Source organism: Columba livia, chromosome 1 (assembly GCF_036013475.1).
Source record: "Columba livia isolate bColLiv1 breed racing homer chromosome 1, bColLiv1.pat.W.v2, whole genome shotgun sequence".
NCBI lineage: Eukaryota > Metazoa > Chordata > Aves > Columbiformes > Columbidae > Columba > Columba livia.
Window position 1 is genome coordinate 153824005 of NC_088602.1, and position 20937 is coordinate 153844941.

The window sequence follows — 20937 nt, forward strand, 5'->3', positions numbered from 1 at the left end:
CTGCCCTGTCCTAGCACCTGAGCCAGGACTATGATGCTCATTTTTACCAAAGCCCATTTAGCAAAAAAAAAAGATCCATGTTCTTTTTCTAGCTCTGCACAGCGCACTGCCCTCACAGCTAAGAATTGTAAGGGTGCTCTTAAGCCGGTCTCTAAGAGACAGGGGAAGAGTAAGAAATACTGAGACCTTGAACAGGAATGCAGCAGGCATTATTTTTCCAGAATCTGCCCAGATTCAGACCCAAGTCCACCATTTGAGTAAGTCTGTTCAAAGTTTCTTCTCTGCTTTTCTTCTGGTTGCATGGCTCACTCACTAGTCTCTGGTACAACCATTCAGTTACTTTAATGGAGATGACAGCAGGATGAGGCACTGCCTCAACTTCTGCAGCTCCTGCCCTGGTTTTGTATAAATTGCAGTCCTGTAAGAATTCACCATAGATTCCTAGAAGGTGGATGCAGTAACTTCAGTAAGAAAAACCCGACCCCTTTGGTTCATCAGAGACATAGGAAATCCTCCTCTGCGAATCTTCCTCCATGGGTGAAGCCTCTATTTACTACCCAGAGAAATGTGATTTTGGTCTGCTTATGCAAAGATATCAAACTCTCTCTTGGATGTGACACTTCAAAGACTTTTGATCTGCACACAACTCTCAGCAATTCAATACTGTAAAGAAACAGATAAATCCAAGAAAACGTGGTAGCTAAAAAGGTCTGAAGCAATCTGTCAAGCCCCAGAAACCTCACTGAAGGGTCCTCTACTCCATATGACCAAGATTTTAATCGGGAACAGAGAAGTTAAGAGCCATGTTTGCAGACTTCAGATGCTGCTTAAGGGTCATCTGTAGACAGCCAACCTGAGATGGTGTAAAGCAGAGCTCAACTAAATGTATCAGCTATAGGCCACTAGTACAAAGGGCTTTAAAATACCTTTTACAAGTGAAGTTGACCACCATGAAGCTGCAAGAAGTTAGGAGGTTCTTTCTACTGCCTTTCATTTGAACCTCCTCCCCCACTGGCTCACTTAAAATAGTGCTTGAGACTTTCACAGATCTCCTGATGATGCTCCAGCCTTCATAACCTCCTCCTCCTCACTTGACCATTTCTCACATCTTGCAGTGTGACCCTAGTCATTCAAAATACCAGTATCATGAGGGTTAATATATACATATATATATTTATTTAAACTTATTATAAAATACACATTTTGTAGTGGCAAATACAGAAAGAAAAATAACAGAAAAGTTCCATTAGCTCATAGCTTTATCACTACACTTGGCTTTCAGGAAAAAAAAAATCCAGGAGGCATGTAACTGAACCAAAGAGACCTTTACTTTTTATACTTCTCTGCCATGGGAAGCTGACTGTAGGTCAACAGGACTACAGCTATTTTAAGTTTCAAATTTCTCAAGAGAAACCACTAGGGCTATCAATAGGGTTTTATTGCTTTGGTGAAACAGCTTCTATGGCTTGTGTTGTACGCTGACCATGTCGGAGAGAAAAACCCTCAAAGATGTATTTTGAGTTGAGAAAGCACATTGTCTTTAACAACTGCTCCGAGATACTTAATGCTGATAAAGAGCTTTCCTTTGTCACCACATTGTATATTTTTCTAATTAATCAGACTAAAAAAAAAAAAAAAATCATCAGTTTTAAAAGTTCAGTATACAACCATTTATTCAAACTCATAAGCACAGAGGTTTCCTGTACTATTTTGACATAGTGCCTTTCCCAGCCAGAGAACAACTTCATACTTGGCCATTGGAAGTTTCCTGCCTGCAGACTGAGACAAAATGGTGGAGAAAAAAAATATTACTCATCAAATAACAGCCCTTTTAGAAAGACATGTGAGGGGGAAAAAAATATGGTGGTTTTTGGTCATTCAAAATTAGCACAGGCAAGCTTGAAAGCTTTGGAAAATGTTTTAGCCTTTCACCGTGATTGTTTCTCAGGAGCTTCTCCTGTTTAGTACTTAATGCAGTGTGGGAAATATGTCTAAACCTTACATTGTGGCATGACTCATAAAATTCAAAGGAAAAAATAGCAGAATGCCAGCAGAAATGCTCACTTGTAACTGGTGTAGCTGGTTACCTAATGAGTGCTACAGCCAGCTTCTGAGAAACTGAACCATTTTATTTCACACAATTACTTTAGCTTGTGCAAGTTACTGAAATGGTGCTTTCTGCTGGAAACACCACAACTGCACCCACAAACATTTATCGTATCAGGGAAGCCTCCTCCACCCCTCCTGAATAGTGCAGACTAAGCAGCCCTGGAGCCAGTGGGAACACAGGAGGTTGCTGGGACAGGGACAACACTGAAGGACAAAACAGAGCAGGATGTCCATGGCTGATGGAAAATCCTCATGATGTTGAAGCAGCAGCATGACTCACTTTGGATTCAATCCCTTTTCAAGAGAGAGGAAAGCAGAGTTTCTGACAGGCATAGGGTTCTTGATCTCTCCTTTCAGTCCTCATCCCTGCCATTGCACTTCCTTCCACTCTCATTTCCTGCTGCTGCAGCACCCTACCCTTCTAGATTTGTCCAGGTTGTGGCCCCACTTGATGATGACTACATCAGCACTTCTCCAGCCAGTGCAGTGGCGAAGGCTGCAGTAAGCTTCTCAGGAAATCACTTGTTTTAATGCTCATGGCTGAAGGACCGGTATAGAACACCAAGCTGACTGTCACGAGCATCTGCTCTTTGATTGTTCAATGAGTGGATTCTTCCATTGCAGTAGTCTCCTTGACTTTCCTTTTATCACCTTCATCAATACTAGCCTCTCCTTTCCACTGAGAACTTTATTGACCTAGTGAAACGAGATCATAGTTGCCCTTGAGCTTTAGATGTATTTGACAGCAAACTCTAAACTGAAATATAGCAACCACATTTATCAGGGTTGGATGACCATGTTCAGATGGCATAAAGGAGATTTCACCCATAGTCCAGAACAACATTTTTGAAGCTTCCGTCTCCCTTTTCCTGACTGGGCCCATAAGTTGTGGAAGGTCACAGATAGGGCTGTTCCTATCAACAAAGGGTTAAGCAATGTGAATAGTACCATGAACAGCTGGTAGGTGTGCAAGCTAGGTCTCTCAAGTTTGCCTTACCTACTGTTATTTTACTATTATATGCCTAGAAAATACCCAGTTTTTCCTGTACCTCCTATTTCTCCTATTATTCCCTGTGTGGAGAAATGTGGTAAGTAAATTGTATAATCTGAGCATACACATTGTTCAAAAGTTACTTCTGAATTCACAGTTACCTGTAATTTAATGTAACTAAATAAACAAAGTAAAAACTTGAATTGTGCCTTCTACCTTCCCCCTCATTGACAGTACACTTCTACAAAGTGCATATTTCTAGGTGAAGTGTACTTGTTGAAAATGTCTAAGGTACGTGGACAAACCTTTTTTCAAGTCTGACAGATAAAGGAGAACTAAAGCCACTAATATGAAGTTTGTGACACTTCATATTTTTTTGAATTACTGACTGCGGGTGCTAAAACGTTACCTCAGAGATGACAATTCAGTAGGCTGACTTTAAAAAAATACATTCTTCTATATAACTAAACATTCCTGGGGACAGCACTTCAGCCCTTCCCCCAGCACCTGTTTCCATTAACTTCACCAACAGAGTTCAATGCCCAGCCAGCAATAGGCTCTCCTTGGCACTTCCCTTTTTAGAGTAACATCTAAACCGCTATTACACCGAAGAGGAAGGGAGACAAGCGGCCCAACCAACCGCTCTGCACAACAGCAGGCAGCCAGTGTGTAGAAATCACTCCCTCCACTGACTTCACAGCTCCCAGACGCGGCGGGGATAAACCGTTGAGGGAGAAAAGCCACTGCCGAACAGGAGTAGCAGCACAGAAACCTCAGTAATAGAGAACAGGAGCAGCCGCCACAACAGCCACCAACCGTCAGCCCCAGGCAAAGATGGCGGGCGGAGGTGTGAGACACCTAACAGCGCATGCGCGCGCGCACAGCCCGAACACCCAATCATCGATCGCCGCCGCACAGACCACGGTGCGGCACTCAGAGTCACCGATCGCGCGCGCGGCCGGCGGCGCACGGAGAGAAGGCCTCGGGCCCCAGGAAGGCGGGGCCGAGCGGGGGCGGGGCCGCGCCAACCAAAACAACGACACGCCCCGGCAGCCCTTGCGCCCGCTGCCCGCCGCCACCGTCGCCATCGCGGCCACCCGGCGGGGCCCGCTCTCGGGGAGGCGAGGCGGGCACGGATACCCGCCGCCGCCGCCGCTATGAAGCTCCGCGTGCGGCTGCAGAAGCGAACGGCCCCGCTGGAGGTGCAGGGGGCGGAGCCAACGCTGGGGGAGCTGCGCGCGCAGCTGCGCCAGGCCCTGCTGCCCGCCTGGGGGTACAGGTAGCGTGCGGAGCGAACCATCGCGGGAGGGGAGTGTTGGGGGGAGGGGGGGCCGCGCACACGCGGGGCTTGGGCCAGCCGGGCCGTACCACGCGGTGCGGGGGGAGGGGCCGCTCGGCCCGGCCTGGCTCGGCTCATCTGCCCTTCAGCTCCCCTGCGGCGGCGCTGCTGCCCCCTACGGCGCGGGCGGTGGCGAGGCTGCCGCCGGGGGGCGGGAAGGAAGGGGCGGTGGTTGCCGGTGGTCGTGTGGAGCCGGTCGCGCCGTGGCCAAGTGCGAGAGCGCGAAGGGCGGGCACTGAGAGGAGAGGCAGAGCGGTTGGCGGAGGAGGGTGCCCCGGGCTGCGCCGCCGGTTCCGGGTCGAGGCCCACGGGGGCGGGTAGGCCCGTGCGCCGCATCCCCTGGCGGGGCAGGAGGGCACCGGTAGCGCCTCACACGGGTGCGGGCCTGGAGGCGTTACCCGGCTCGGGAGGGCAGGCTTCTTAGAGAATATCTGGCTTTACATTTCATAAGCCACGGATGTCAAACTCATTTTCACCGGGGCCCACGTCAGCCTCGCGGTTGCCTTCGAAGGGCCCAGTGTAATTTTAGGGCTGTATAAATGTAACTACTCCTACACCTATACTGAAACGGAGAAATAAAACCATCAGAGTCAATTCTGTCAGCGCTGGGGAACACTGGGGATCATCCTCTGTAAGTGCTGCAAAGATCGGATCCTCTTGTGTTGCTTATATTCACATAATTATTATATATGCATTACAATTTTTGAAAATTTTGACATACATCTATGCTAAGAAATAATTGATTATGTTAGTTATAATAGTTTCTTACTTACAATACATATATTAATTATTAGTTAAATATAAGCTAAACACTCTGCTCCTGAGCAATGTGTTACTTAATCTTCTGTCTCCCTCTTGTCATGCAGAGGGATCTAAAACTTGAAAAATATCCCCTCATTTTGCAGGTAGTCAGAAAGTATTTATCATGTCAGTTGGTTAATGATGGGTACGTCTTTTGTAACTTAATCACTGTGTACGTTAATTTGGCAGCTTCTCTTCAATAGAGTCCTAAAATTGTATTTGGCCCTTTGAAAGCAACGACAAGGCCCCCGGTGACAATGAGTTTGACACCCCTACTGGCATAAATGTTTTATCTAGGGAGAGGTCATTAAAGTCTGCAAATTCAACTTAAATCTCTACACAAGGGGCTCATTTTCTGATGATGGCTGAAGGGTTTGTATTCACAAACCTTTAATTAGGTACTCCGTGCTGATGTTTCACTGGCAGTGCGTAACATTTGATAACACTGTGCTGTGCTGCATAGCAGTGTGGGCTGGCGAAATCTGAAGTTACAACTTGTCTTGCCACAGTGGGTGTGTTTTATAGCTGATTCTGCATAGCTGCTTACTGCTAACCAGTTGCATTACTGTTTGGAGGTTTCTGTTTCTGTAAGTTCTTGCCCTGAAACATCTTACTACCCTTACTTGCAACTATCATGCTGTAGGGCAACTGCTGACCTTTCAAAATGAATGTTCAGCTTAGTCAGAGAGCAAGATGGTAGAGTCTGCAACAGTGTCTTGTTTTTAAATAGTCTCAGCCAGTAGTGTCTTTAAAGCTAGGTGAGATGTCTTCTAATTTGGTGGGCACTTGTTTGCTTTCCTTCATAACTGTTTAATGAGCAATTACTGTAAACGAAGTTATACCTGCCAAGCAGCTACAGATACTTAAAATGTACTCAGAAACATGGGGGAAATAATATTTTTTCCCCACTCTTCCTTTAATATATAGCTATTTATTAAAGGATTAAAGCCCAGAGCATAGTATTATTGTAGAATGCATTTCTAATGGTACTTTTGTGCTCAGTTGCCCGGGCACCACCAACCATGTTTCCTTTTTTTTTTTTTTTCCTATTTTGCAGTTCTGATACCAAGTTTTCCATAACATTGAACAGAAAAGATGCTCTCACAGAAGATCAGAAGACCTTAGCTTCATATGGGATTGTTTCTGGTGATTTGATATGCTTATTACTAGAAGAAGCAAATGGACAACCCATCCTACCTCCTCCTCCTTCTCTCCCACTTGAGAATGGTCATGAGCCGCCCACCTTGATCCCCAACAAACGTCAGGCTAGCAGTTCAAAAGAAGAAGGGCAGAATGAGCAATCTGACAACCAGAAAGCTCAGGTGGAAGTTCAAAAGAGTGATGAGAGGGTAAGTACATGAGAATTGGCCTGTATAACACAAGGCACAAAAGAAGGTATCTTGTGTTAATTGCTGTATATAGCAGAGAATCTTTTTCAGAATATTTAGCTCCTTATACTTGTCTGATATATAGCCAGTTATTTGGATGGAAATTTGTCTCTGTTCATTGTATATTAACTGTGACACAGAAGCTAATTCAGAGACCCTGAGATGTTTCAGGTCTGACATTTTTACAGGATGTAATGTTTTTGCTGGAACATGCACTTCCCATAAGCAAGTTAGGAGTGTGTTTCTTACCTGCCTCAGTGCTGAAGGAAACTGATTCTCGGTGCTGAACAAATGCAACAGGCGCTGCCTGTTGGTAACACCACCTGCATGATGAGAGCACGATTCCTTTCTAATGGGTTATAACAGTTCCCTGTGGTTCAGATGGCCTTCCATGGAGAGAGACCTGTCTGGCTTGAGCATGGAGGTTGTGTTGCTGAGGTAGCTGCTGCCTTGTGCTTTGTAGGTGTACATCTGTATGACCCTATATGCTTCATGCAGTTAATAGGCACAATTTTCATATTACTCAGTGGTTTGCTTCCCATGTGACAGGACATAGAATAGTTAAGCAGATAACAGCTTCCACCAGCTGCCAGGTCCTGTGGTGAATGATCTTCCTAGAGGAGATTCTGCAGATACGGCTTAGTGCAACGGTCTGTCTCCTTATACAATCCTGTATAGTTTACACAGGAGCTCCAGAAGCTGTGAGGAAATAGTCTTCAAACTTTTTTTCAAAGCAAGTAGTTTTTATGTTCTGGATCAAATTTAAAATACAAAATGTCCTTCAATGTACCTTTATACAAGGTCTTTTAAAAAATATTGTTTTAACACGTGAAAACTAAGATTTAGGATAAAAAGAACTGTAAGTAGCGAAAGAAAATGTAGCTGGACCGTTGTCATGATTCTTGTCAGGACCAATGATCCTTACATGGTGCTGTGGGCAGGTAAGCTCCCTATGTGTGTCAGTCAGACCATAGTAATATGTGCAGAAGTATCTGTTTCATATTTATTTAATATGTGAAGGGAAGATGAATGATTCTCTTCCTCCAGAATTGTGGTGAAAGATGGCAGGAAAATTTCTAAGCAACTAAGAGTCACTGTAGAAGAGTTCTAGAAGGCTGAAAATCTTTAAGTGGAGCTATGTCCGTTGCTGTTAATAAGAGGGGTGAAGTTCCATGGGTGCACAGCCATGCCAGTCTGATACAAACATAAGAATGTCTTGTGCCATTGGGGATGGGTGTGAGGGAGAAGTGGCTACAGCTCTAAACTCTTTTTGTCCCCTTCCTGACCCTTCCTTTAGGTAAATCTACTTATAGTTCTCATGCAGTACTATTTTTTTTGATGTGTCTGTGGGTAATTTTATCACTTAATGTAATAACATTGTGTGATTTTGATAGAAGAAAGGAAGCCACAGTAAAACCACAGTGCTCCTCAGGTGGCAGCAGATATACTCCATTTATTTTTTTTCCCCAGCTGTTTAGGCCTGTTGTATTTCTAAGCAGTCCAAGTTATCATTTTGTTTACTTGTCATGCACATTGGCTGTATTTAAATAAATGGTGGTACTACAGTGACTAAATTATTCTTGTGTATGTCACAAAAATCTAATATTATCACTTTGTCTCAAGTAGTTTATGCAATCAGACCCTTTTATGAAGGGTTTGCATTATAAATATCAACAAATACTGAAGGTATGTGTATAATCCCAGTCTCCAGCTGGGATACTAGAAAATGGAGATGTATTAAATCTGTAAAACTCGCATGAGTAGACTTGGTGCCTGTGTGGACTGAAATAAACAGTTGGATAACATCGGTGTATATGGAGGTGTACTTTTCTGAATGAAGATATGTTTTACTTTCCCTTGAAGGCAGGATCCAGCCTAGAGTTCCCTTCTGGATTAGTCCCGGAAGATGTTGACCTGGAAGAAGGTACAGGTTCCTATCCCTCTGAGCCCATGCTGTGCAGTGAAGCTGCTGATGGAGAAATACCACATTCCTTAGAGATGCTCTACCTTTCTGCTGAGTGCACCAGCGCCACCGATGCCTTGATTGTTCTAGTACATCTTCTCATGATGGAGACAGGCTACGTACCTCAGGTAGGTGCACAACCAATCAGGAAATTTCTTAGTATGTGAAAGCTGTAGAATATCGTGGGAATGTGTGATACGTGATGCATCTAAAGATCCTCTTCTGGCTTTGAATATGTCAGAAGTATCAGCTTCTCTAATTTGCCTGACTAGTGAGCCTCAAGGCTAAAGACTAGAGCAGCTTTTTGATGTGAGAGAAAAGGCCTGTCCCTGTGTTTCAGTCCACAGCCTGACTTGGACCCAGCTGATAACCTCCTGTTTCTGCTTTATACTGTTTAGCTTTTGTGGATGTGCTTAGGTTGTAGTGCTTCTTTGAAGTTCTTTAAGGATCAGTATCATCTCAATGGTATCCTGTTCAGATGGTGGTTAACAAGGCTAGGTCTGACAAAATGTTGTCTTCAATTCTGTATTAACTTCAGCCAAGTTCAGTTAGGCTTTGGTTCCATTAACCTAGAGAGGTATCTAGCTTATAGTCAAGAACCTACATCGGTACCTCTGTACAATGTATGAATTCACCTTTTCCCATTAGATATTCAGATTTGCATTGTATGTTCACTAATATGTGGCTAAAATGCAAAAAAAAAGATTTATTCTCAGGAAAGGTATTTAAATTCTCATGTTTTTTCTCGTGCAAGGCTAACTAAGCACATGTAGGGAGTCAGTGTAGGTGTCCAGTTGACCAGTACCAGTTTACTAAATCTGCTAAATTATTTACATTCCTATACTATCTGAAGAATACATTTGCCAGTGGGAAGAAAGTTTATTTGTGTCAAATTGGTAGGCTTGTAAGTCAGGAAGATCATTGCTGTGCAGAGTTAAGAAGAAAGAGAGAGTCTGCTTGTATTTGTGACTTTGTTGTGCCCCCCTCTGAGATGCCATCTGATGCTTTCCATGCTGAAGCAAAAAACTGTTAGTTCGCTCAGATTTTTGAATGGATTTAAGGTATGATTCTTCAAGCCCTGTCAGACCTCATGAATTCACAGAAATGGTGCAATAACTTGCTTTTCATGCAATAAATTAATATGCATGCAGGAGTTGTCAGAATGCTGGAATAGATGATGGAATGAAGTACACGTCTCAAAGAAATAGGTGTGTGTCTGCTCACTGAACAGCCCTCGCTATCAGACACTGGGACAGGACAAAAAATTACTAAACTTCTCCTTAGATTTGCTGTTAGTCTTGGGGACAATAGTAAATAATGATGCAGTTATAGCCTGTGTCATAATCCGCATTGGGACTAAACTAAGATTTGAATTGCAAGCAGCATTCTCGCAGTTCCTAACTTTTAATTCTCTTTGTTTCACCCCTTAGTCTTAGTGCATTGCTGAAGTATGACAGTGTTATCTCGGTGTATTTTTAGGGGACAGAAGCCAAGGCAGTGTCTATGCCAGAGAAATGGAGAGGGAATGGTGTTTATAAGCTCCAGTATACACATCCCCTTTGTGAAGAAGGTTCTGCTGGTTTAACCTGTGTGCCTTTGGGGGATCTTGTTGCTATTAATGGTAAGTTAGTAAAGTTTTTATGCTGGATGCACATGGCTAAATATCACAGTTGTTTAGCAAGAGAAAACTTAAATGTGCTTTTGTGCGCTGTTTAGAACTGCACCTTGATTATCGAGGTTGCTGAGGTGCAAGAGATGCTGGATGTTCTTGGCGTTTCCTGTCTCCCTGTTAACTGTTTCTCTCTCTCTAATCATAATAGCCCAGTCCTTAGAGGATTCAGCTGGCCTTTTCATTGAAATGTTGTACAAATCTGTTTCTTGTCTCATTTCATAGGAAGTTTGGTATACATCGTCAGACATTAAAAGAGGTAGATTTACTCCAGCTACAATATTTTGTCTCATGTTCTTTGCAAGGCTTATAAATGACTTTCAGACTATGACTTTCAGACTAGGCTTTAATGTAGAATCTTTCCTGTAGCACGCTAACAGTTTAACTGTGGTCTCAAAATTGTGTTTAGTTTAAGCTATTCAGTTCAGAAAATTTAGGGAAGTCTAGTTTTTTTTTTTTTTAACAACTCCATATCACTTGGTAGTTTTTTGGATTTTTTTTTTTTGTCCTTTTGGGGGCAGGGGGAAGTGTTGCTTTTTTTTATATTTTATTTACCATTTGAGAAATTTTACATTTTTGCAGAAACAGTATTAAATTGGGACTTGGTTCTAGTTTCAAGATAACTTTGATTAGAATTTTTATTTTTATTTGTAAAACTTGTAACCGATAATGCCAATTTGTGTAAGCACATATTTTCTCAAGACATGTACACAGTTTGATCAAATGTTTTAGCCTAGTCAGGTTAAGGTTAGATTTAGGACAGCATTAAAACTACTTTGCATATGGTATTTTACAGTAAGCTTCTTGAATCTTTCTCTAGTAAAGATTTAGTTAACTGGGTTATAATAATGGTTTGCTGTGTACGTCTTTTAGCTGTGTTACATCTCTTCCCACATGATGCAATAGTTGAAGGCAATGTTTGGTTTCTGTCAGCAAGTTTTTTGTTTATTCCTTGCTATTTTAACTTCTGTTTATTTTTCTGAATTAATTTGTCTAGCTGCTTGCTATAGTTGGGTATTTTCCTTCAGGGACTCTGGTAAGGGAAGAAAGTAAAACACCTCTGAAGGACAAGGCAGTAGTGAAGTGATCTTTGTCATCTCTTAATGTATTTTAAATTTTGGAATGTGTTTTTTTTTTCTTTCCTCTTATATTTGCAGCAACATTAAAAATCAACAAGGAGATTAAAGGTGTTAAGAGAATACAGCTATTGCCAGCATCGTTCGTTTGCTTTCAGGAGCCAGGTATGAATGTGCTATGATATTCATAGTAGTAAACTGAAAAATAGAGAATTCACGCAGTAAGGATATACTTCAGTAGAGGACCAAATAGGTAAAGAATAGCAAAAAAGAATAAAAATATGTTTACTGTTTGGGTGAGTCATAGTTTTGTGGTAAAAGGAATTTGGAGTTGTAGCCATTTACTCACATCTTGCTGTTGAAAAAATTTGAATTTATTGGGTTAGCTGTGTAAGGAAAGAACCTTGCAAAGCCCGAGTCATTCTTTGGCCCATGTGCTCTTATTTATGAGGTCCTAATCATATGTGTGGATCTCTGGGGCAGTGATGCTGGTTTATACGCTCCTCTCTGCCTGGCAGTTCAGGACTTCAGAGGCTGATGGTACCTACACTTTTGTTGTGGCACCATGATATAATTGTTTTGTCAGAAAACATGTGCTGACCACACAGCTCTTTCCAGAATTCCAAAATTAGAGGGAAGACTAAGGCTGGGGAAGAGAGAAGGGCAGATAGATGAAGTCTGCTGAAAGGCTTTAGAAGAATAACTGAGCACCAAAATGTGTCTGATAGAGTGGTAGAGTCTTCTGGCTCCTGTTTCTTTAGACAACAGCATGGAAAAATGTTCCTCTCGTAAATGCTTGCAATATTAATTTTTTTAACACAGGTGCATGTTACACATGAGCTTTGAAATCTAAGTTTGAGAGTCACTTTGTTTCTGAAGGACTCAAGTATTTCTCTTAATGGTGCTTTTTAAGGCTGAAGGAAAGCCTGACCTGACCATGGAACTGGTCTGTAGTTTGTCGATGAATTACTTATTGCATGATCGTTACACTCTAGCTGCAGAGGTGCTCCCATCAAGATTACAAGCAGATTACACTTCTGCTTGTAAGAAGATCATAATTCTTTGGCTCTTATGTAATTTTTGCATTATAACCTGCTGAAGTTTTTTTTTTTTACCTCTGTTATTTGATAGAAAAGCCTGCAAGCGTTTACAAAGACCTTCAGAAATTATCACGTCTCTTTAAAGACCAGCTGGTTTACTCTCTTCTGGCTGCTGCCCGGCAAGGTGAGAGAAAAACATTTACAATTAGAGATGTACTTCACTTTTGTGGATGTAAGGAAAGTGGTCTATCTAAAGCCTTGAAGGAAAAGTGTTGGAAACAGCTGTTTAGTGATGAGTATATAAAGAGTAAGCATAGTGATTTATACATTCTAAAGAAATTATACTAATCTTTGGATCTCAGACAAATGTTAATATAATGATAATTTCCTGGTTTTAAATTTTGATTGCTTTCATGTTACTTAAGAGACTGGAGGGGCTGTTTTCCACACTTGGTGATGAGAAAATCATACGACCATAATTTTGTGGCGGTAGTTCTGTGGTTTTGATCCATTTCTTTGTCAATGCAGAAAAGAATTACTTAGTATCATATTTGGAAGTCTAATCCCAGGAATGATATCAGTAACCGGTCTTTGAGGGCTTGGAAAGGATGGCAGGAAGTAACCCAAGCTGGTGTTTGTGAAGCAGGAGGAAGCCAGGCTTTCTCTGCATAGCTATTGCCATAAAAGGTCTCAGTTATGAATTCTGAAGACTATTCAATGTAATTCCCTCTAGACTGCAGTGCTGGAACTTTTTATGTGAAGCATGTGCTCTGCTTTTGATGTGTTTTTTGTGGGCTCATGAAATTGGGCACGTCTTTCTTTCTTTACCTATTACTTTGTTCTGTAGCCTATAAACCTAGTTATATGTTTCTTAGGTTTACAGAGGCCAATAGCGGTCAGTATAAAGTGTCATTTGCCCTGTTTTGTGCACTCTATAAATGTACTTAGAGTAAGAGATGTGTTTTATAAGAAGTCACGTCACAGTACTTTCTGAGAAAAGTGATGTAACTCGGTCATCAGAGGGAAATGATTTAAGGGAAAGATTAGAATGTCCTTCCTTTCTTTTCAGGTCTTTAGAGATAAACTCTGCACCACTTAGGTAATGTTTCTATTAATATTTTCTTGACTTTGTAGCTCTGAACTTGCCAGATGTGTTTGGATTAGTGGTCCTTCCCCTTGAGCTCAAGCTTCGCATTTTCAGACTTTTGGATGTCCGTTCACTCATCTCTCTTTCTGCTGTTTGCCGTGATCTGTACACAGCTTCAAATGACCAGCTTCTATGGAGGTTTATGTATCTGCGGGATTTCCGAGGTAATGTTGCAACACGTGTTTTTAATTGTATTCTCCTGTGAACAGAGAGATTAGGTCTGAGAGATTTGATATGAGGCTCCTCAGGCAGTCGCTTCTGATTTTTAAACACTGTGAGTGCAGTCATTTGTGATGCTAACCAGTATGACTGGTCAGGTGTAATTCAGGTGGATGCTCAGTTTTTTGCCTTGAAAACTGAGCACAATCTGCTGACCATTACTGATGGACCACGTAATTCTTCCCATTGTGTGGTGCAGACGTTCCTTGTTTCCATCTGCTTCCCTGGCTACCTTGGTGTGCCAGCTATTGCAGACATTAGGAAGTGGCGGGAAGAGAGATTTCTGCTGTAACTTCTCGCAAGAGATTGAAGAAATAAGGTAGTCAAGGGAGGTGCCGTCACAAGTCAGAGATGGGGACAGTGTTCCTGGGATTTCTCTGCTTATTTGGTAACTTTTGGAGATTATGCTTTATGGAAAATGGGTGTGCAAGTATGTTACCTATTGAATGTCCCTGGAGTTTTTAATTTATTAATATTATCTTTATGAAAAATACAGGGTGTTTCAAGGAGATGGACCTACTTCGAAATAACTGTATCTTTGAAATGGGATCCATCTCTTTGAAACACCCTGTATGTTAGCCAAAAGTGGATTTTCATCTCGTGATTCTTCTTCAAGTTCTGACAAAACTGTGGGCATCTGTGGCATGAATGCTGCTTCAAAATAGATTGCTCTTCTTAAACTTTTGCTTCTCTTTGTAGATCCTATTATAAGGCCTTGTGACACAGACTGGAAAGAAGTAGGTGACTTTTTTAATATAATTTCTCTGAGATTAGTCTCCATGGGCTAATTTGAGAATGAAGCATAGACTTTAGGAGGCAGTGACTTGGAGTTAAATTTTAGTTTAAAAGTGGGGTGTTCTGCATACACATGTTGAGGTGGGTCAGAGTAGGAGGAAAACAGCATCGAAAAGTTACATGGTGCATGGCCAGATTGTGGGTTTTGGGTCTTCCAGAGATGCTGTGTTTGGTCTTTGGCAGGCAGGGGAGCTGCTGCTCTGGGTTTTCAGACTGGGGAGGAGCGGTTTTCTGAGATGTGCTGCAGAGCTGAAGGCAGTTGCTGAAGGTGGAACACAAAGCACTTGCAGAGCTTTAAAATGCCTTTGTTTCTGTCTGCAGCTGTACAAGAAAAAGTTGAAACAGAAGAAGGACGCACTGAGATGGAGGCACATGATGTTTTTGCCCCCCACACCTCATCCAATCCCCTTTCATCCCAACCCATTTTATCCTAATCCCTTTCCTCCCAACCCATTCCCATCAAACCCTATCTATCCCCCAATGATCATTGGTGGAGAATATGATGAGAGACCAACACTTCCATATGTTGGAGACCCAATTAACTCACTCATTCCTGGTCCAGGAGAAGCACCAGGCCAGTTTCCTCCATTCAGAGCACCGTTTGACCCAATTGGTTCCTTGCCTGGAGCAAACCCCACACTTCCAGGACGAGCTGGTCCCAATGACAGGTTTCCACCTAGACCCAGCCGGGGCCGCCCCATGGACATTCGCCGTGCGTTCATTTGATCGCAGTTTTTTCCTTCAGTGAGTTTCCTAGTCCTTGAGTTTGCTTTGTAACTGCAGGAGATTGCAAATCCCAGGCGCTAACATCTGCCTTCTCTTCAGATTGTGGCGGGAGCAGGTGTGCATGGTAATGTTTTGGCAGCAAAGGCTGGGTGTATTTCATGCTCTGGTATCACCTGGCACTACGGTCTGTTTCATGAAGAGCTACAATTTAAAACAGGTTGTTCTGCTCCCCCCACCCCCTTAGTGATCTGTGAAATGCTTCTCAAGAGACCAGGATACCAGCGCAATGTTTGCTGCATCAGATACAGGGCACTTTAAGTACAAACCCTATAGTTGTCTGTGTTATTTGAAGAGTTATTAAATAACCAGGAAAATGATGTTGTTTAAAATCTACCTGGCTAATAATCTTTATTAAAAAAAAATTTACAATGTTCCACATAAAACAGATTACTACCCCTGTTGTGGTAGATGTGAGTTCATAGAAATTGTCAAAGATGACAGTTCATTTTTCATTTAATGTTTTAATAGATAAAAAGCATTTTTATATTGTTACTTAATACACAAAGAATACAGGGAATGGATTTTCTTTACAATGGAAATCTTATAACACAAATCAATTTGTTTTACAAGCAGCTGAGGAAAGTCATGCTACAGTGCAACTTGGAAGTCTGAACAGAAGCAGAGCAATTTTACAAAGAACCAGCAGCAAAACTTTTGTCTTTCTCCTTGACTTTACAAAAAAAGGAGTTATAGTACAACTGCATTTACTGTGTGTGAACTAAAATTGGTGCAAAAAGAAATCTTCCTGTTTAACTTCCTTAAGGGAATAAATTGGTTGACCTGGTTACAGTGGAAATGGGATCACAACAGGAGAAGCAGAGTCAGTTCTTGCTTTACTCCAGTCGAGTCCATCTAAATCCTTTACTTAAGTATCGAAATATATTGTGTCAAGAGGAGATGTGTTGTACCATGTTATGAGCACCTTTCAAGTGTAGTCTTATTAACTAATGAGCAACTAACAAGACCACTGTTGAAGTCTCCAGATGAGATCTGCAGGCTGATGATGGAGCTCAATTAAAGGAAGACTGGAATGACTAAACTGCTAGAACTTTTCATTTCTTACATGTTTTTTAAGATGGATTGATCTCAGTGTTTCTGTAAATGGTACCGATGACTGTTGTGACAGCTGATATTATTTTCCTAGATATTTTTTGAAATTCCAACAGTGGAAATGGAATTGCTTTTCCTATTAAACACAAGCTGTTTAATCAGTAATACTCATGTGCTTTTTCAGGTGATATTTCAGTTATGCATCTTCTTGTTTTGCATAAAATCAGCTGACTTCAGTAGGGTCGGGAGGTTTTGCCATTAGCTCCCGTGGAAGTAAACCAGAATATTTTGCTGTCAAAAGTTGTATTTCTTCTTCCCTTTTCTATTTCACTGCAACACATCGCAGTACAAATCCTGCCATGATTAAACATCTAAGAGTATGTATTTATAGAGCCTGGGGACAGTGGTTTCCCTTTAATACCCAGATTAGCCTTAATTTGTAACATTTGCTTGCAGTGGTTGAGTTGCCTTGTTCCAGTGGAGTTTTCACATAAGCGTATAGCCAGGCCTCTTAGAGCTTAGTGGTTCCTTATATTCTGCCGACTATAAAAAGGAAAAAGGAAATCTACATTGTGTTGGTCTTTCACCCTTTTGGCCTTGTGGTGAGTGCTTCAGAAATGCATACAGAATTTTCAGATAAGGTTATACAGCTTTAACTGATAAACATTTGTAACTTGCTCTTTTCAGCTTTTTCAAGCTCTTTCTGGGAACAATGGCCTCTGTGTATGTGAGATACGTTGATGTTGGGGAGTTGGGCCCTCTCTGCCATGAACACAATGCTGTCATACTTCTGCCAGGCTGATGCCGCAGGTTCTGTTCATCCTGAATTTTGTCCTTTTTACATTTGTTTTTGAAGAAATAAACTCAGCCTTTTTACAGATACACACTAAGTGACCTGAAGATATTCCTTCGTTGTTCCTTCACATTGTAGTAAAGGTATTTTGAGCCAAACATAAAGGAACTTGACTCCTCCTGAACTAAGTTCACTAAAGAAGAGTTCCCTTTATTCATAAAACCAAATATGACATATGAATTGAATATCTCAGGACCAACAGTATGAAAGTAGAAGATAAACCAGAGGAAATATTTGAAAACTAGCTACTTATTTTGTTTATTCACCAGCTCCCAAGGCAGGTATGTGTGTGTGACTGCTATTTGCAAACTCTATAGAAGAGAAATCATCAAAGATGAAATGCCTGAAGATGGGCATTTCTTACCTGCACTGTTCACCTGTAGCCAGCACTCTTGGGGTTGCTAACAGCAGTCACTTGCCAATAAGGAACAATTGTCCTTGGATTTTCTATTTATTGTTTTATCTTATTCATCAGACTTAAGCCAACCAGAAGGAGCAACTGTATCATATGCAGGTTGTAAGGTCTTTATGTACCTGCCTGTGATTAGTGAGAGACGAGAGTGCTGCATTTGTTGTAGTAGGGCTGCTATTCTGAGCCTTAGCTTTACACATCATGTTTAGTTGCATGTGCATGAGTGACATTTGTCTTGAAACACCACACCTAGATACTACAGGAAAGTGAAGATGTTTCTCATCCTGCATCTAAACAGAAAAATGGAAATTAGTTTTCCAGGTGGTGGATATGAGTGGGTGTCATAGCTGTGTCCCAGCTCCTTTTTGGGCTGGATCCAAAGACATGAATCTGTGTTTCCTGGCTTCTCTGTGGGAATTAAAGCATGCAGGACAAGAGGGAAGTTTTGACCAGGTGTTGAGTTTTCACAGCTGTGTGAGAAAGATGCCAAGGCACGTTGTGGGGCATGTCTGCCCTGTGACTTAAATGGAATGTCTACTCCCCAGCTTTTCTGTTGCCTTCTTGCTGCCCCTAGCTCCAGCTATTATTTTAGGTACCTAAATACCTCTTGAGGTATACCTTGGTTCCCCATGGAAAATATAGAATCATTTTGGTTGGAAGAGACCCCCAGGATCCTCAAGTCCAACCATAACTTAACCTAACCAGCACTGAACCATGTCCCTAAAAACCTCGTCTAAACACGTTTTAAACACCTCCAGGGCTGGTGACTCCACCACTTCCCTGGGCAGCCTGTTCCAATGCCTGGCAACCCTTTCTGTGAAGATTTTTTTTCCTAATATCCAATCTAAACCTCCCCTGGTGCAACTTGAGGCCATTTCCCCTTGTCCTATCACTACTTGTATTTCCTCTCTGTCTTGCTTTGTTAGACTGCAGGGATTTTGGAATAGACACCCTGCATCAAAGGTGATAACCTGAATATACAATGATGCACTTGTGACTCTCCTGCTAGCCGCAGCATCATAGTTGTCGATTGAAGTGTACAGTTGGAACATTTACAGGACCTCGTATAGAGTTTCATCTTTTTAACTTAGGAAATCAACTCATTGTTTTCATTAAAGCACCTCTGTGGACAGAACTGAAGATGCTTTTCAGGAACTATAGGAGTAATGGAGTTAAGCAGAAAGTGCCTGTTGCTTTTACTTGTTTTTGCAAGCTGGAGCTAGGGGGGGAGATGCTGTTCTGTTTGCTTGTCCCTTGAAAAATGACAGCTGGGAGCTGCAGGCAAATTAAGAGATCTGAGTCACTGCTGGGTGTCGAGTCAACAGTGCTGTCCTGTTACTGCGGTCCCTTGGAGGGACAGCCCTGCTGTGTTCAAATGCAGCATCAGCAAATGATGCAACTGTTGTGGTTTCAGTGATGAACTGGGGCTGATTTATGGGGCCATGTCGCACTAGTCACTAGTTACTTATATTTTGTATAGCTTGTGTTGGTAAGAGAGACATAAAAAGGTGCAGGAGATAGAGCAGTTGAGGATTTTGGCAGTAAACTGTTATTTTTGTCTTTGCATCTCTGGTGACCATTTAGCAGGGAAAGGCATAAACCATAGTGAGGGAAGTGTTATAGAAGGAAATCCTCTCCCACCAGGGTTGTATTACCTCCTCTCCATATAGTGGAGCCTGTTAATCCACTATTGTTCTTGCCAGTGGGACAGAGCTTGCTCAAGGCCGTTTGTCACTCTTATTGCACCTGGAGACTGCAAAACAGCAGGGTCTTATTTTTTTTTCCTCTCAGACAATGACATGTATTTATGATGCTATATTGTAAACTGTTTAGCAAACCTGGAAGGACAACACAGAACTGAAAAAAAAAAAGTAAAATCAGGGAATAGGTTAGTTCTATAATACTGAGTTTGAGATATAAATCATCAACCCAGATGAGTCTCTAGAGAGCCTTCCAACGTGGAAAAGCTATGCTGTGACTTACCTGAGACTGCACAAGTCACAAAAGGCATTATATGTGTAAAGGCCTGCTCAGGGGTAGGTCATACAAGGTCCAGATGACTGCATTGGATTTAGATGCTCATTACAGGTGCTATGCAGGAAGGAATTGCTTATTTGGCGGTATTCCCACCAGTGAATCATAAGATTCCAAGATGGTAAATACTGCTGTTGCTTTTGCTGCTTTGGGGATCTCTCTGTTTAAGTGACAGCAAAGATCTGTGCCCGTTGGCTCAAATGTTTTCAAATTACTGACCTCCCTGCCCCCCTTGGCATTCATAAGTGTCATCAGTGTGAAGCTGCTAGGGGGAACACAAAGCCAGAAGTCTGCCCTTGAAGCTGGACGCACCGTTTGTGACTAAAGTGCTTCACAAAACTTGAAGAAAAGTTTGGAGAGGGGGTGGGAACTGGCACTTGCATTAGGGGTGCTATAAATGGAACTAACATAGTGCAAGGGGTAGATTCTCCGCTGGTAGAATTAGCCATAGATACACTGATTTACCCAATGTGGTGTTTGTTTATTTTTTTTTTTTCAATTGCAAATGTAGCTTGTGCCATTCAATTTTTTTTGCCTCATCCCAGTTCTACCCTGTTTCCCCCAAAATAAGACAGGGTCTTACATTAATTTTTGCTCCAAAAGATGCTTCCATTTTACATGTATAGCTGCCTGGCCACTATTTAAATTGCCTTTTAAAATGAACTGTAACTAGGGCTTATTTTTGGAGTAGGGCTTATATTTTGAGCATCCTCAAAAATCCTGAAAAATCATGCTAGGGCTTATTTTTGAGGTAGGTCTGATTTTTGGGGAAACAGCGTAGTACTTGTACTCATATGCAGCTTTATTCTGTGTTGCAGGTTTAGAGGAAAAGTACACCTGGCAAAGATCCATCTCTGTCTTCTCTGGAAGAACCATTCTTGGGGGTGGTCGGGGAGGACTAAGACTGATCATTGTGTGCTTGGGGGGAATCCCGTACATGCCCTCCCATGGCTTGGTGTCTCTGGATGGACCCCAGCTCATCTTATTTGTGAAGGGGAGTTTTCCTGTTCTATTGCAGGTTTGTCACCTTGCATTCATTTTGCACTCACCCCAGGGAAGTCAAGGGGAGTTCAAGGAGGGAGACAGGATTTCACTCCACCTCTTTGGCCATTCGGTATTATGGAACACTCAGCACACAAGTATGTGCACTTCATCAGCTCTGCTATTAATTAAGCATGTTCCTGGGAGACATACTTAGCCAGATGTGACCAAGTCACCAAAGTGCTTGGAGTTTAGCTGGGTTTTGTCTGGAATTTGTGTGAACT

General features: G+C 42.1%; 1 protein-coding gene across 2 annotated transcripts; it reads left to right on the top strand.

The window, feature by feature from the left end:
• Positions 1-4043: 4043 nt before the first annotated feature.
• FBXO7 (F-box protein 7) lies at positions 4044-17263 on the top strand. 2 transcript variants are annotated; one of them, XM_065039452.1, is made up of 10 exons: positions 4109-4379; positions 6298-6589; positions 8492-8719; positions 10071-10212; positions 11418-11501; positions 12468-12560; positions 13511-13687; positions 14442-14479; positions 14859-15281; positions 17061-17263. In XM_065039452.1, exons 1-9 carry the CDS (start codon positions 4258-4260, stop codon positions 15261-15263), a joined length of 1581 nt encoding a protein of 526 aa, XP_064895524.1. In that variant the 5' UTR covers positions 4109-4257; the 3' UTR covers positions 15264-15281; positions 17061-17263. The 2 variants fall into 2 exon arrangements, with proteins under 2 accessions (XP_064895521.1, XP_064895524.1); XM_065039449.1 differs by lacking the exon at positions 17061-17263 and having other exon boundaries at positions 4044-4379; positions 14859-16538.
• The last annotated feature ends 3674 nt before the right edge of the window (positions 17264-20937 follow it).